We start from the raw sequence: 14781 nt of genomic DNA, 5'->3' as shown, positions 1-14781 counted from the left end.
TTTAACCGTGTCTGCTTGGTCCCGCCGAGAAGGATCCGCTCTTACTCACTTACTGTGTTTCTTTTTCTATACGTTACTCCTGCCGCTGTTGTTACTGCATTCAGTATTGCTTTTATATGCCTGTTTCGAAAGCGCTTACGCCGGAATAATGCCGTAAATCCTAGTTCGGTCCCCGACGATGCGGAGAGCAAAAAACACCACCATCGTAGTCGATACACAAAACCCGCTATAAGTCTGTTTGCTTTAGTAGTGACAATGATGATCTGCATGTTTCCGTATTGTTTCTACGTAATTATTGTCAATGTGTTTTGCTCATCATGTTCAAATACAAACATACTATACGGTTTTGTGTTTTTACAATATTTCAATGCCGGTTTGGATCCCATACTTTATGGAATTACACATCGAAAAATAAGGCAATATTATGTCCGGTATCTCAAAAAAATTATTTAATTCAGCATGATGGTTCAACCTAGGACCTCTTTGCTTTTGGTGCAAGAGGTCACGGGTTCAATTCCCCGCAGGACCAAAAACAAATAATTCCGCTCTCCCCGTGGCTCATCTAGTAATGGCGGGGCAGATGACCCATGACAAATAAACTCGTTACAGTCGGTTCCGATCAGGGTGATAAGCCCGATTGTTGGCTACATTTGACTGTCCTGCAAAAATTCCCCGACCAACTATCTACGGCGACCCCCTTCGTTCACTAGGTCACTTGTGCCTGGCCAAAGTTTCGTCAGGGTTATCTCCTAGATTTCAGCTGTTAATGCCTAGATATGCTCGACATAAAAAAAAATAGCGTTACTTTTGCCTAAAGCGTCGAGGTTTTTGTGCATCCTTACTAATTACCCATTCTTGGTATACGTGTATGGTGAAATATCATTGTTTACCCCATGAGAACTACCTGCCGATTGGCCAAAATGAATTTTGTCCAATTTTGAACCAATCAAGGAGGGTATTAATAAGATTATCTACAATGCAAATAGTTTAAAGCCTGGTCACAATTGGCAATTGAAATGAGCATTTCAGGTTATAAGCTTGATACGAATAATGTGTAATTTGCAAGTAACATAGACGTTAAAAAAAACATGACCAAGTAGGTTACACATTGTGTCTTCTATATACAGTTGGTGGTAGAGTTTATATTGATGGTTTGGCCCATACTTTGTGGATGTACATATACGTTACTAATTAAACACTCAACCTACTACTGTCATGTTTTTGTTTATATCCAACACTTTCTATTTCAACGTATGCTCTGTAAGGAAGTTGTACAGTGGATTTAATACATACCATTTTTCATCAAACGTTCCATGAGTTAAGCGGGAAGAAAGAATAAAAAGTGGAGAGCACACACCAAGGCGGGCAGAAAGTCGTGATGGGAGGCATGGAAGGTAACACTAACAAACAGGAGGAGGAAGAAGAAAAAAAGCTAAAGATCAGATGCATATGTATACTCATTAGATACATGTACGGGTAAAATAAACGTGTTTGAAGTACGACAGTAAGACATTAAACGGTTATTTTATCAACCAATTGATTAAATTAAGCGTTGTAAGACTTACGACATCATCTCTACCTATAATAATGTATTTCTTTTCAGAGGGTGGGCAAATGGGGGGGGGCAAGCCAACTTTTAAGGGGGGAAAGTAACAAAAAAAGGGCTAAAAATCTTACATATCAGAGCAGCCAGCATCCCTTGGGGGGAGCCGGGGGCTATGTCACTGCGTATTGTTTGGTGGGAGAGTTGGTCTTCGTTAGGTATATCACATGATCGTGATGAGGTATACCAAATGATCGTGAGGTTTCCAGAAATTCTAAGGGCTTCGGGATGCTTATTTTTGTGATTGGTTGAACACGAACAAAATAATATGAAAGCCAGATCGAAATTTAGCACGTTTCCTCGGTGAAAATAGAAAATAGGTTTAGGAAATTACTTGAAGTGACTCAAAACGATCTCTTATCATGTTTTGTAATAACCTGTATATAATAATGTTCTTTTATATATCTATCTTTTAATCTTGTTTTTATGTTTAATGTTTTACACCACGGACGTGTGGAAGAACAAATATTTTTGAACATGTAACCGTGTATAAATAAAGTGAATGAATGAATGAATGAATGAACTCAAGAAAGGCAAATTAGTTGATATACAGCAACGACGTCTTCTTTGTTATCTGAAATAATAAATTAATAATTTGGTTTCAGTTTTTATCCAAACTTGCCGATTGACGATTGACGATTGAAGAGGCAAATATAATTATGAACAATGAGATAGCACTGCCAAAGGATTGTAGAGTGATGGCGCAATTACGTAAATAAAATCACAAATATAGGCAACAGTGAACAGGTGCATACGTTCTACCGTTTCTACCGTTCTACCTAAACGCCAGGTCCATATTAATGCAAATCGTGATAATCCATTCCGACCAATCAGCGATCGCCATTTTCTCATGTGACGTCCAAGACGGCCAACCCCATGGTCAGGCCATTCGCTGTGAAAACTCGATATATCAGCGATCATTTCATGATAAAGCCTAATAATGAACACTTTAGATAGTTTAGAGGAGGACGTGGTTTTTTCACCACGGCCAAGAAAGCAAGAAAGATCAACAGACGTCCATGAGCGACTGAGAAAAGCAGAACAATTTCAAGAGGCAAGATACCCGCTATTATTGCTTGTATACACACTGTGCCAGTGGAAAATCCCGACCTCTGTAATGCTGACCAGTTGACTGACGTGGTTTGGCCACAAATCACAACAAGTTTATGACCCTAATAAGGTTTGTTACGAGTCGTACTTGACTCAAGGCCAAAATCACCTTTTACCCGAACTCACACGAATGCACAACACAAATACACTGTTTGATTAAGCTAACAAGATCCAAGTCTTTAATTGAAAACAGAGTATGATTGGTACACATAATAACAATATCGCATACACAATAAAATCACACAATGACAGTTTTACTCTACCAGTACTTAACAAGCTGTCTTCTTGTTGGTGATCCTAGAGTTCTTGCAATGTTCTGGACGACTGACTTAATACATCTTCATTCACTTGTCCTGCGAAAATCAGCGACATCCAGTGTACACTTGCGTAACTTATAAATATCCTTGCGTATGAAATCCTCACACAAAAATGGCGTTGCTTTCTCCAAACTGTTATCTCCTTGCGCTGCTCTCTCCAAACTTAACTCCTTGCGCTGCTTTCTCCAAACTTAACTCCTTGCGCTGCTAGCTGCTATGGTGCTATTTCCACCTTTCACACAATATCTTCAGGAAGCAGGACTGCGATGCAGTTGTCCCCACTTATATTGACAGTTGTGTTGCTCCATTGACCAGACTTCAGCTTTCCTTTCTTGGAAGAAGTACGTTCTTTGACGTATTCTAGATCTTCTCCGACAACACTTGCAAGCAGTAGTACTTTGACTACATAAAATAATTCTGGTTTGCAATTTCTTTTCTTTGAAGGAATTGAACTGTAAGCACATTAGCTAGCTAGCCCAGATCAACACTATAAACTGTCTCAATGATAAAGGCTATTGCAGCCTGTCAGATCTGTATCCAGATGATAATAGTTGTAACCTTTTCCATAAAGTCCGACACAATCCGCAGTGAGACCATATGTCTTACTTTGGTCCATTTTCTTAGCTCCGAAATAATAACCATAATTTCAGCATGTCGTTGAGTTGAGGACAAAACAATTGCTGTGTGGGCAAACAACGGTATCCGCACTTGACGAGATCCATCTACATAATCTTCATCGCTCAAAGGCTGAACTTGTAGCACTGTAGGAATTCTCCATGGCCACACTTTGAAATACTCTCTGAGTATCCAGAATAACTGGTTAACATTAAATGCTCTCCTTTTGAGAGCTATAGCTACATCCATTCACATTACAATCATATCGATACAGGTCTGCCTAGAATTATTACCAGCAAGATGTTTTATAGCAAACCATCTGGGATTTTCCCAAATGTTCTAATAATAGACATTGCCACTGAGCATTGTGCATTATTGCAACATTCTGATATCAGGGGATTTTCTCCTTGATATAAATAGTCTTGATTAATAACGTTGTTATTGCATTCATCTGGGTTTTTCCCTAGATGTCATAATAAACAAACTCTTGCATGATTATTCGCCACTTGCACGGTTCCGCCATTATGCACTATGTGCGGGGAGAGCCTCGAACTGGCAGCATACATGAAAGGAAGAATTACGTAACCTTACACAGAATGTTATATGACTGGTTCAATTCCCATTCATGTATGCTGCCAGTTCGAGGCTCTCCCGCACATAGTGCATAATGGCGGAACCGTGCAAGTGGCGAATAAAGGTAACTTCCCCTATTTCATGATACACAATTATACAGGGTACATCACAGGTTTCTCAGGAAATTTGGTTTGTAAGTCAAATACAATCATTGAGCAATGTGCTCATTTGTAATGTGGATAAATAGCACTTTGTTTAAAAGAAAGAGTGGATATATGGCATTTTGAAAAAAAAAATCAAAATATACTTTTTGGTAAAAAAAAGGGGTAGGAAAATATAATAGGCAATTTACAATTTTGTATATCTCATTGCTTGGTAGCATAACAACAAAACGGGATATATAGCGTTTTGCGATGAATAATAAAAAGAATACCCCCCATGCCGAACTTCGTAAGTCGAAGGCTCGGCTGGAAGAAGTCGTATCTATATTCGCTGCACGCTATGTTTCTTGACTGTCAATGACAAGCACGAGTTCCCACATTCTGTGCAGACGGATCTGATGCAATAATCGCCATTCATTTGCAAGCAATATCAAAGGTGGTATGTAATTGTCAAAGCAAACTTTTGTTATTCTAAAACCACTGGAGTTTGAAGACGAACTTCACTGTCTGTTGTTTTTCAATTTATTATTGCTAACTTTCTATTTTAATGGGCTCTCAACCCTGTAGTTTCCCCCCAGCTTCGTACATCACGTGACGCGTACCTATACCCTGACTGCACGAGATATTCATAACATTGAGTGCATTAGTGCGTGTATTTCGCTTAAATTCATACAGCAACTTAGGACACACTGTCTGTGTCCTTATGTACAGGTGACACATAAATAGCAATAGCGTGGGATTTCCCAATTCGCATGTTACCTTATTTAGCTGACTTGGGATTCCCGTTAATTTATCCCGAACCGTAATTATCCATGCTATCTTTCGGGAGTGCCATGACACAACCAATGCGAGTTGTGTCACGTCGTAGTAGTGTTAGTTACTTAGAGGATGTGCATGAGGAACCTGTTTTAAAGGTTAGTTGTCATTTTTGAATTCATTATATTTATTTAGGCTACTTTAAAAACTGATAAATACAGACGAAAAAGAATTATAATTTTGGCAAAGAATAGCAAAATTATTAAAAACATTTTATGACTTAGAAATATATTTAAGCATGTGCTTAAACTTCTCGTATTTTTAATCTCACTGCACGGATGTTTCAAGAAGAATAGGCAATTGATTGGCGATTTTCCTTTTTCTCTCTTGTATTTAACATCAAATTAAGCAAGTCAGGAACATCTTAATTTCATTCCAACTTGATGACAACATGTCTCCAGTGAAGAGGATGCCGATATTGCAGTGTTTGGTGTTAATGCTGATGTGTTGTCAAGTTGTTGCATTGAATGAGACGATATGCGAGAGATATCTTTGCCTTTGCCGCAATAACGTTGTTGATTGCTCAGCTCAACTGCATGGCCTTCATGAATTGCCTAAGAACATCCCGAATGATACTGATACATTGTAAGTGTAAGCTAGGTTGCTTAAATGTACATAACACCATCGATTATGTTGATGGCATGAGGTTTTCGGGAAGGAGGGAAAGAACTGGTACGTCACGTCATTTGTACGTCATGTACCAGCCAAAAATTGAGAATGACTTGACATACGGAACGTCCAAACAGTTGCAATATTGGTGCTTAAATGTGCCAAAATGTTGTTACATTCGCGCACAAATAAATTTAGAATTTGTTGGAACCAAATGAGCTGAAAATGTGCGAATTCTGAACAATGAACACGGTAGTAGATCAAATAAGGTATGGACGTTGCTGGTACATAAATCATGGGGTGATTTAGCGATGCACCCTAATGTCGATGAAGACGAGGATGAGGACAAGGGAAGGGATGGGAATATATGAATATATGAATATATGAATACAAAAGCCACCTAAGTCCATGCGAAGTTATTTTGAGAGAAAAACCCGTGTTGAGAGAAAAACCCATTTTAATTCCTTCAGTTAGATTTACCTGGTCGATATGGTAAGTTTTACGTGCAAATGAGTGGATTAACCTGTATTAGGTATGACGATTAGCATTTCAGGGACTTCGTGGGGTTCATTTTAAATTTTGGACTTTTTTGGTTTTTTGAATCATATACAAAGACAACAATGTTAGAATGAGATTACCACTAGTTGATAATACAAAATAAAGCACACAGGTATGTATAATGTTGATAAGCATTCTGCCATGTAATATAAACAACACACTTTCCTTTATTAAACCCATTTTTTGTTCAAAAGTCATTCTCTAGCAATGAATGTGTTACAAGTGGACTTTTATACATACTGGATTTCAATCAATGTGTTACAAGACTCAAATCATGGAATTGGGTGATTCTTTCATACATGCTATTTTTCACATGCCCAATAGACACAGAGAATGAATTTGAGTTGTTCTTTCATGCATATGACAGGCCTATGTATAGCAACAATTTCCCATGCTTAACTCAATTTGGCCAAAGTATGGACTTAGGTGGCTTTTGTATTCATATATTCATATATTAACGACGATGAAAACAAAAATGATGATGATAATGATGATAGTCAATGGTGGTGATGATGATAATGATGATGAACAACAATGTATCCATCTATATCAAGATGATTGAATTATTATCATTTATGCAGGGATGTTTCGTTCAACCAGATTGAGTATGTTGGCAACGTTTTGCATCATTTACCTGTACTACGGAAATTGTAAGATATATTTTAACTAGATTGCTATAAACTAATTAAGATATAGGGTGTAACTTGCTAGACTTGAGTCCAGTCCTCGATTACGGAGTTTAGGGTTGTGGTTTTATGGTTGGGGTAGGGCATTTTTGTAATAAGACTAGTAGAGTTGCATCCTATTCATTAATCGCACCACGTAATCAAATGTGATGAACATTCGCCGCACTATGTAGGATTACACTGTATACATGGTGTACTGTACATAGGGTTAAACGCTGAGGCTCTTGCGATTGGAGCGTATTAAGAGGAAGTGCATGATGTTAGACGCTATGTTCTGTACTATGTTCAGAACTCTGATTTTTTATATTGATTACCCGACATTAAACCCTGTTTGGTAATCGCTCCAAATTTCGAACACAGAACATACAGCACATAGTCTATATCACCATGCTAAATAGGCCTGGTACCAGATAGATGTTTGTTTACCGGAACTCAACTTATTGACGATGCAGATTCAACTTTATTTAGCCACGGTGGGCCCACTTCAACCCTAGGTTGTTCTTCCTTGGGGCCGTGGATAAATAAAGCGCATGCACATGATACACAGTACCTACTGAATAGGTGTTTATAATCTGCGATCAATAATGAACCTTGCCTCTGAAAATGAGATCCTTTTAATATGCAAATGTTAACACGACAAAGGCATTTCGAAAAACGCGAACGACTAAACGCGAGTACCAATATAAACTTAAATATTTTGTTTCGTATCCTGAATTGGAGGCCATTTGGGACACTAATATGTAACCAGGATATGTTCATGCTTTATGAGCATGACGTACAGTTATATGTGACGAGGGCCTCTAATACATTTTAAGCAATGGCATTGAGAACAACAACTCATGTGTTTATTTCCTGTGGTTTATTTCCCCGTTATGAAGCTTCTTCCATGGACATTTTTCTTTCGGAAAATCCAAAATGCCCTGTGTGAAAATCCTGTTACTATTTGCGGCCTGTTAATTTGTGTCCCAAGAATTGCTTGGATCCCCTTTATGGCTACTCCAGTGGTTGACTGAAGAAATTGCTTGCCTCAAATGCAGGGGCGTAGCCAGCGTTTTACTGTGGTGGGGGCAAAGTAAGATTTCGTCCCCATTTGTCAATTTTTTGTCCCATTTTCAGTCATTTTAATAACACTTTACTCTTTGCTCTCCCAATTTCATCCCAGAAAAATGTGTTGCCACCGGCTCCCCCGGCTACACCACTGCTCAAATAAGTTTGCCATCCCCTGGTGACATCATCAATTACCGGCCCCTGACGTACAGGACAATGATCTAAAACGAGTAATGTTTTATTGTTTGTTATTAGGATCATTACGAATAACACCATAGCTACACAGTACGGGCTGCCATCTTCACTTACCACATTGTATGTATAGCGTATTATGCTAATTTAAAAGTTTTATTGCCCTTAAACCTCTAAAGTCAGGTCCTTTTTTTTAATAATTTTTTCCACATAAAATATTAAAATACGCAATTATTATTATTATTATTATTATTATTATTATTATTATTATTATTATTATTATTATTATTATTATTATTATTATTATTATTATTATTATTATTAATTTTTTCAGGTATGGTCAAAACAATCAACTGATAGATATATTTGGCATGTTCAATAATACGAGAAATGTGGAAATAGTGTAAGTGTAGTTGTTATCAAAATTTTTACCAAGTTTTCATCACAAATTTTGAAAGAAACACACTCAGGGACATAAACGTTGTACATGTCTCCAGCGACCCTCACGCTGCCGACAATTAGAGACCCATTTGTCTTCAAGCCATCTATTGTAAACGTCTTGAGCACTGCATCCCCCGGTTATGCCCTCCATCATCCCAACCATCAGCCCAAGTGCTCTACCACAGATATAGATGGTATGTGACCTCCTTTAATGGTATGGCCATCTGGAAGGACTAAGAAGTATTTCCACGACACCTTTTGATCTGCTCAAGGCTTCTTAACTTTAGGGCTGTCGATTTTGCCGGTCCATTATTCATGGTTCAGGTCTTACTTTTCCGGGAGAACTTAGCTGGTTGCTATCCGGGTTTCGATTTCCATTCTGTCCCTCTAATTTCTAGTGTCCACAATTTGTGTAAATCTTGAAACCCATTCAGACCCTACACATCGTCCACACCAGGTAAAGATTTAATTTTGTACTGGCTGTAAACGAACCGATAGGAACACACCCTGCAGCAAAACCGCCACTTTATTGGTCAATCGCAAACAACACGATCTACGTTTTCGCTATCTTAACCCCATGCCCATAGCCAAAGTTCGGTGTAATAAAACAGATGCTATTATACTTTGATCAGCTCGTAATCGGCGGGAAATGTTAGGCTTTTACCACTACGCCGAAAAATAGATCCACATTAAGAGTGATATAGTTGGCCTGTCTATTCTATATTGTGTGTTTGAAAAATAGGCAAAGTATAGGACTTTAATTAACACTTTGTGATACAATATATTGATATTAATCCGCGATGGCATAAGGCCCGCCGATCAAGAGCTGATCAAACTGTACATGGTTTATATCGGGAAAATATGGGAACTAGTTTGCCCTATATCCTCTCTAACTATATAGCACTAGATTTCGCGGTTCTCGGGTTGCGTGGTTCTCATAATAGGCCTATCTCATACCCATACCTGCCCTGACCTTTTAAACTACTATGATATAGGCCTACTTCACTCAATGATCAAGTCCCAACTTGACACAACTCTGTTTTGTAGCTGTGACGCTTACTTCGGCATCCATTACCGCCTCTTCCAATCCCTGAGTGTCCTGCTACAACATTGGAGGACCCAAAAATGCCCCCGGTATCTGGATGTTGGCGTATACACGCGTTCCGTATTGAAATATGTGTTGAAAATAAGCCTATTGGTCCGATGAGATGCACCTGTTTTTATTTATTAAACTGTGCACCTGTTAGTCACATGCACTCTGTAATGTTTTCCGATGCCCGCACTGCGCCCGTCGGTACTCCGCGAACACGCCCGTTGATACTCCGCGATATCGCTCTGCGAGCACGCGATAGCTCCGCGCGCACGAGATAGCACACGGACAGACGGACAAACTCTCTATGATTAGTATTATGATTTGTATAATACTACACAGCGTTTGCGTGATTACCTGGGAAACTGAAGGGTATTTCGAAATACTGCACCCATATACTGCCGCAATTGACCAATGGATTAATTAATATTTTTGAGGAATAAGGAAATACTCGTATTACACTACATTGTGTTGATTGTTCAAGGCCTATATTCTCAAAGATTTCTGCACAGTATGTTTGTTTCAGTATGTTTTCCATTAATCTCCTGGCATGGGGGGACTTAAAATTTTTGCCTTGGTTAAATAGAAAATGTAAGACGATATTCTATTTTGATAATACACTTATATTCTATAATACTCTTATTCTTACAACAGGGACCTGTCGGCTAACAACATATCTTCGATAGAAAATGGAACTTTCTCCAACTGTGGGAGTCTTGTTAAATTGTATGTTAAAGTTTATGTTTCTGACGATTTTCAAAACATATATATTAGATATATAAAATATTATATCCATATTCATCAAACAGTGGAAAATGTGCTTAGAGAGGTGAGCATTTCGTTTGACCATTATCTCGGGGGGGAGAAATGATTTTCACGTGTCCAGTGAAAGGTCCAGGGACCGCCTTTGTCCCAGGGATGAGGCAACATTTCCGAATTGTCCCACTGTAAATAACTTTACCGGCTCAAATGCACGGAAAAGTTTTTCATGCTAAAATGTGCCAGAATTGTCCATTTTCACTTACAGCTGCCAAAATGTCCAACTCGGTACTTTATTTCGAATACAACCAGCAGAAATAATCGATATTGTGGCATGCAAAATTATCCATCCATGGGTATATTCACGCGTTGATTGTGAAAAAATAGCATTCTGAAGTGAGAAATAGTGCAATCAAAACCGCATTTCTGACAAAACTATGATATAGCCCCGTATTATGTGCTTTTCTCCGTTGGGTCGAAGGGGGGCTCGCCGTTGGGTCGAAGGACGTATCCAATTCACCAAGCCGGGAGGGGATAAGCCGGGAATTGTCCCACTGTAAATAACTTTACCGGCTCAAATGCACGGAAAGGTTTTTCATGCTAAAATGTGCCAGATTGAGGAAAAGTATTTTTCCTAAATTAAGACCCGGACGTCTTAAGAAAGGAAGATGCACATTACAACTTTTGGTCAATTATTGTGCCAAGAGAGCAAACTTGTATTCCACCCCTCCCTGCTGCCCCGGTCGGCCTCTCTCCCTCCGCCTTATCCCCCTTTCTTTCTCTCTCTCTCTGCCTCCCCCTCTCTTTCGCTCTCTTTTTTTTAAGGAATTACCCGGGGAAATACCGGGGTCTGTAGCAACTGCATGCCACGGGGACGACCCTAGGTCTGGTATAAGTAAACATTTTCGCAGGTTTTACTTTTTGACCCCATTTATTCAAATTGTCAAATTGGGGCTAACAAGAGTCTGCACACGACCGTATCAATCAAATCGTCGAAACACACGCAGGTTTAGATTTAGGTCTGTATAAGTGAGGACATAAGTGAGGACTTTCTGTTTGTCTTGTGTTTATAATGAGATTAAAGCAAGGTAAGGAACTGCTCTATCGATATACTCGAGAGAAAAGCATACATGTAATATGATGGGGACACCAATTACGTGCTGGTCACCCCGCCATGATCATTGCAGAAGCGTCCTTGTAGTGATCCGATTCTGAAACCCATTACAAAATGTAGTTTGGCGTATGTTATACACACAAAAGAAGAAGAAGATTTGGAATTACTATGCTGATAAAAGGCTATATTTCCTAATAAGGAACATTCATTCAATCATTTTTTATTCACAGGGTTCTTTCTCATAATCCGATAGTTAGACTTCAATATGGAGCTTTTACAGGACTCTCTCATCTGCGAAACTTGTAAGTATCATTACTGGATTCTTATCCCAAGTCAAGTAGCAAATTAAAATAAACACTTCAATAAAGTAATTACCTCCTTATACCATGTAGACTTCTTCGTAGTCCACATGCCCTACACCCCATTCATGAAAAATACAGAACTAATATTTTTGGATTAAAAAAATATTATCCTGTTTTGCCAATTGAAATATAGCTAAATCCTAATCCTTTAGTTTGTCCTAACTAGCAATAAAAGTCAAATTTTAATATTTTTGCAATTTGAGGGAAAATGGTCCAAAAACATGCAACTTTGCATATTTTCCTAATTGTAGTCACATTAAAATCTTGAGTATACGGTAAGAGTTAACTCATAATTTTAATATTATATGTTATTTTTGCTAATTGGTTATGAAAACGATTGGCAAATGTGTTTTCCAAAAATTAGAATGCCTAACTTAATATTAACCTTTGGTCAAGTCTTTGGACTTGATTGTCACAGAATACGAAAAAGGTCATGCTTTATTTCCAAATATTGACCAAATATTAAATTTTTACTTTCATTGCCAGTTAGGACTAAGTAAATAGTTTAAAAAAATAGGATTTAGCTATGTTTCATTTGGCAAAACAGGATAATAATTTTTTAATTCAAAAAATTAGTTCTGTATTTTTCAGGAATGGGGAGGAATGAATTCAAACCGAAAAAAAAACGCTCAGAACGCTACTGATCAGCCTCTGTTGTTATGCATAGTTGTGTCGGGAGTCGATCAATAAATGTTGAAATCAACACAATTATGAGATACGCCTTTTTGCTTTAAAATTATTTTCTCGGTCAAATAACAACAATAATAGTGGTGGTTTTTTTTCAGTAATGTCATATAAAACCATAGTGATTGGATATACTTTTAAAAAAGATCCTGGTGTTAAAAAGATTTTTGATTTTTACAGACCTGAACTTCGCCCCTGAGTTTTTTTTATGTTAACTTTTTAGCGTTTCAATCTAATACAGCTCGCTAAATAATTTGTTCCCAACTCTATAAGGCAAACTGCGTGGGTCTATATAATATAGTTTTATCAGAATTTCAGTTTTGATTTCACCATTTTCACTTGCGATCGATATTGTGGCATGCAAAATCATCCATCCATGGGTATATTCAGGCGTTGATTTTGAAAACAATGGTAGCCGGAAGTGAGAAATGGTGCAATCAAACCCGAATTTCTGACAAAACTATGATATAGCCCGTAAGAGGTGCTATAGAAAGTTGGGAAATGTCTTTCAGTAGCGAAATATTCGACCCAAAGTTGACCAAAAACCCAAACAAACAAACAAACACTGGCGAAGTTCAGGCTTGTCAAAATCGAAAAACTAGACGATTTAAAAAATGGTATTAAGCATTGCGGTTTTCTTATAATATTTACTGAAAGAAAGAAAATAATTCCTTTTTATTTGGCCGAGAACATATATTTTAACCCCAGAACTACTAAGCCAAACTTTGTTACATGGAATATGAATGTGGGTTGCTGCACCCCTCCCCCTAATTTATAAACGTCATATTTGGTTCCAAATGTATAGCTATGGGTCCCCTTAATCCAGTGATACTAGAATAATTACAAACATAAATTTGGGAAATTTTGGCTATGTACAAAAGTATAGGCAAACTTAATTTTAGGCAAAAATTTAGGCACATTCGATTTACACCAATTTTTCTCATAAATATAAAAGAAAATAACTATTTCAGCCAAGTAACAAGTAAACAGTCAGTAGCTCTTGGAATAATTTTACAAGAGCGAAATGAAAATCATGGATTTGACTGTAGAAACCAATGGTGTGCCTCACCACACCTCCTCCTCTGTTCGGTCCTACCCCGGGTAGGGTGCTGGGGTAAAAATTGTATTACTTAAATGAGCGCAAATGATGGATCTACGATTAGCTTACTAGGGTGTTTCAGTTAGGACGCGGGACTACCGATTGTTATTGTTCTGCAAGGCTCACTCAGTCATTTAATAAGGCAATACAAACGATCGAATTTGGTATTCAAATGAACAAAATTTTGAGTTACACCTTTTCAGTGTAAACATTTTTTCTCGGCCAAATGAAAAGCAATAATTTTCATTTTTTCAGTAAATGTCAGGAAAAACTGTAATGCTTGATACTGTATTTTTTTTCAAATCTTAGTGTTAAACTTAGTCGTGAAATTCAGTCATTTAGTGTAAGATTTTCGATTTTGATAGGCTTCAACTCTGCCCGCGAGCCTTTTTTTGGATCAATCTTTTAGCTTTTCAAAGTAATATAGTTCGCTAAAGAAGGATTTTTCCCAACTTTCTAACGCACATCACCGTGAGCGATATATCATAGTTTTGTCAGAATTTCCGTTTTGATTCCATAATTTTTGACTACCAGCTGAAAAATTTTCAAATCCACGCGTGAAATCTTAGGCTAATACTAGCATTGTGGATCGATATCTCTGGGTGCCCGGCCTGGATACAGTGTTGCCAGAACTTCAATATAGCAAAGAAATTACCTAGTGTTTCAATTGTCATGAAGGTGACTGGGTATAGTGCCTTTTGTTTGTGTTTGTTTGAAATTGCTTAAACCCACCGAAAGTCATAATGAAGCAGCCAAAACAATACAAGGTTAAACATGGAAGTTTATAACAACCTATTATAATGACCTAAAGGAAAAATCATTTATGGTAACAATGAGCCTTGCATTGTAAGTCATGGTTAAAATGTGTTGAGTACCCACCCCACCCCTATAGGCCTACATAATATTACATACCGGTACCTTATAATATTTATATAGCACGGCTAT

The 14781-nt window shown here is 37.8% G+C and overlaps 1 protein-coding gene and 1 long non-coding RNA gene across 2 annotated transcripts in view; both read left to right on the top strand.

The window, feature by feature from the left end:
• The first annotated feature begins 5551 nt into the window (after positions 1–5551).
• Positions 5552–8415, top strand: LOC140156377 (uncharacterized). The gene is made up of 3 exons (XR_011859542.1): positions 5552–5780; positions 6944–7012; positions 8351–8415. It is a non-coding gene; the product is annotated as an uncharacterized lncRNA (long non-coding RNA).
• Positions 8416–8627: 212 nt separating this feature from the next.
• The window catches only part of LOC140157195 (uncharacterized), a 30668-nt gene continuing 24514 nt past the window's right edge, over positions 8628–14781 (top strand). Inside the window, exons 1-3 of the mRNA XM_072180310.1 lie at positions 8628–8690; positions 10473–10544; positions 11922–11993. Of these exons, the coding sequence (XP_072036411.1) occupies positions 8659–8690; positions 10473–10544; positions 11922–11993 (176 nt within the window). The 5' untranslated portion in view covers positions 8628–8658. The remainder of the gene's footprint in view (positions 8691–10472; positions 10545–11921; positions 11994–14781) is intronic.

The sequence above is a fragment of the Amphiura filiformis genome, chromosome 7 (assembly GCF_039555335.1).
Source record: "Amphiura filiformis chromosome 7, Afil_fr2py, whole genome shotgun sequence".
NCBI lineage: Eukaryota > Metazoa > Echinodermata > Ophiuroidea > Amphilepidida > Amphiuridae > Amphiura > Amphiura filiformis.
This window is presented reverse-complemented; position numbering and strand designations above follow the sequence as displayed.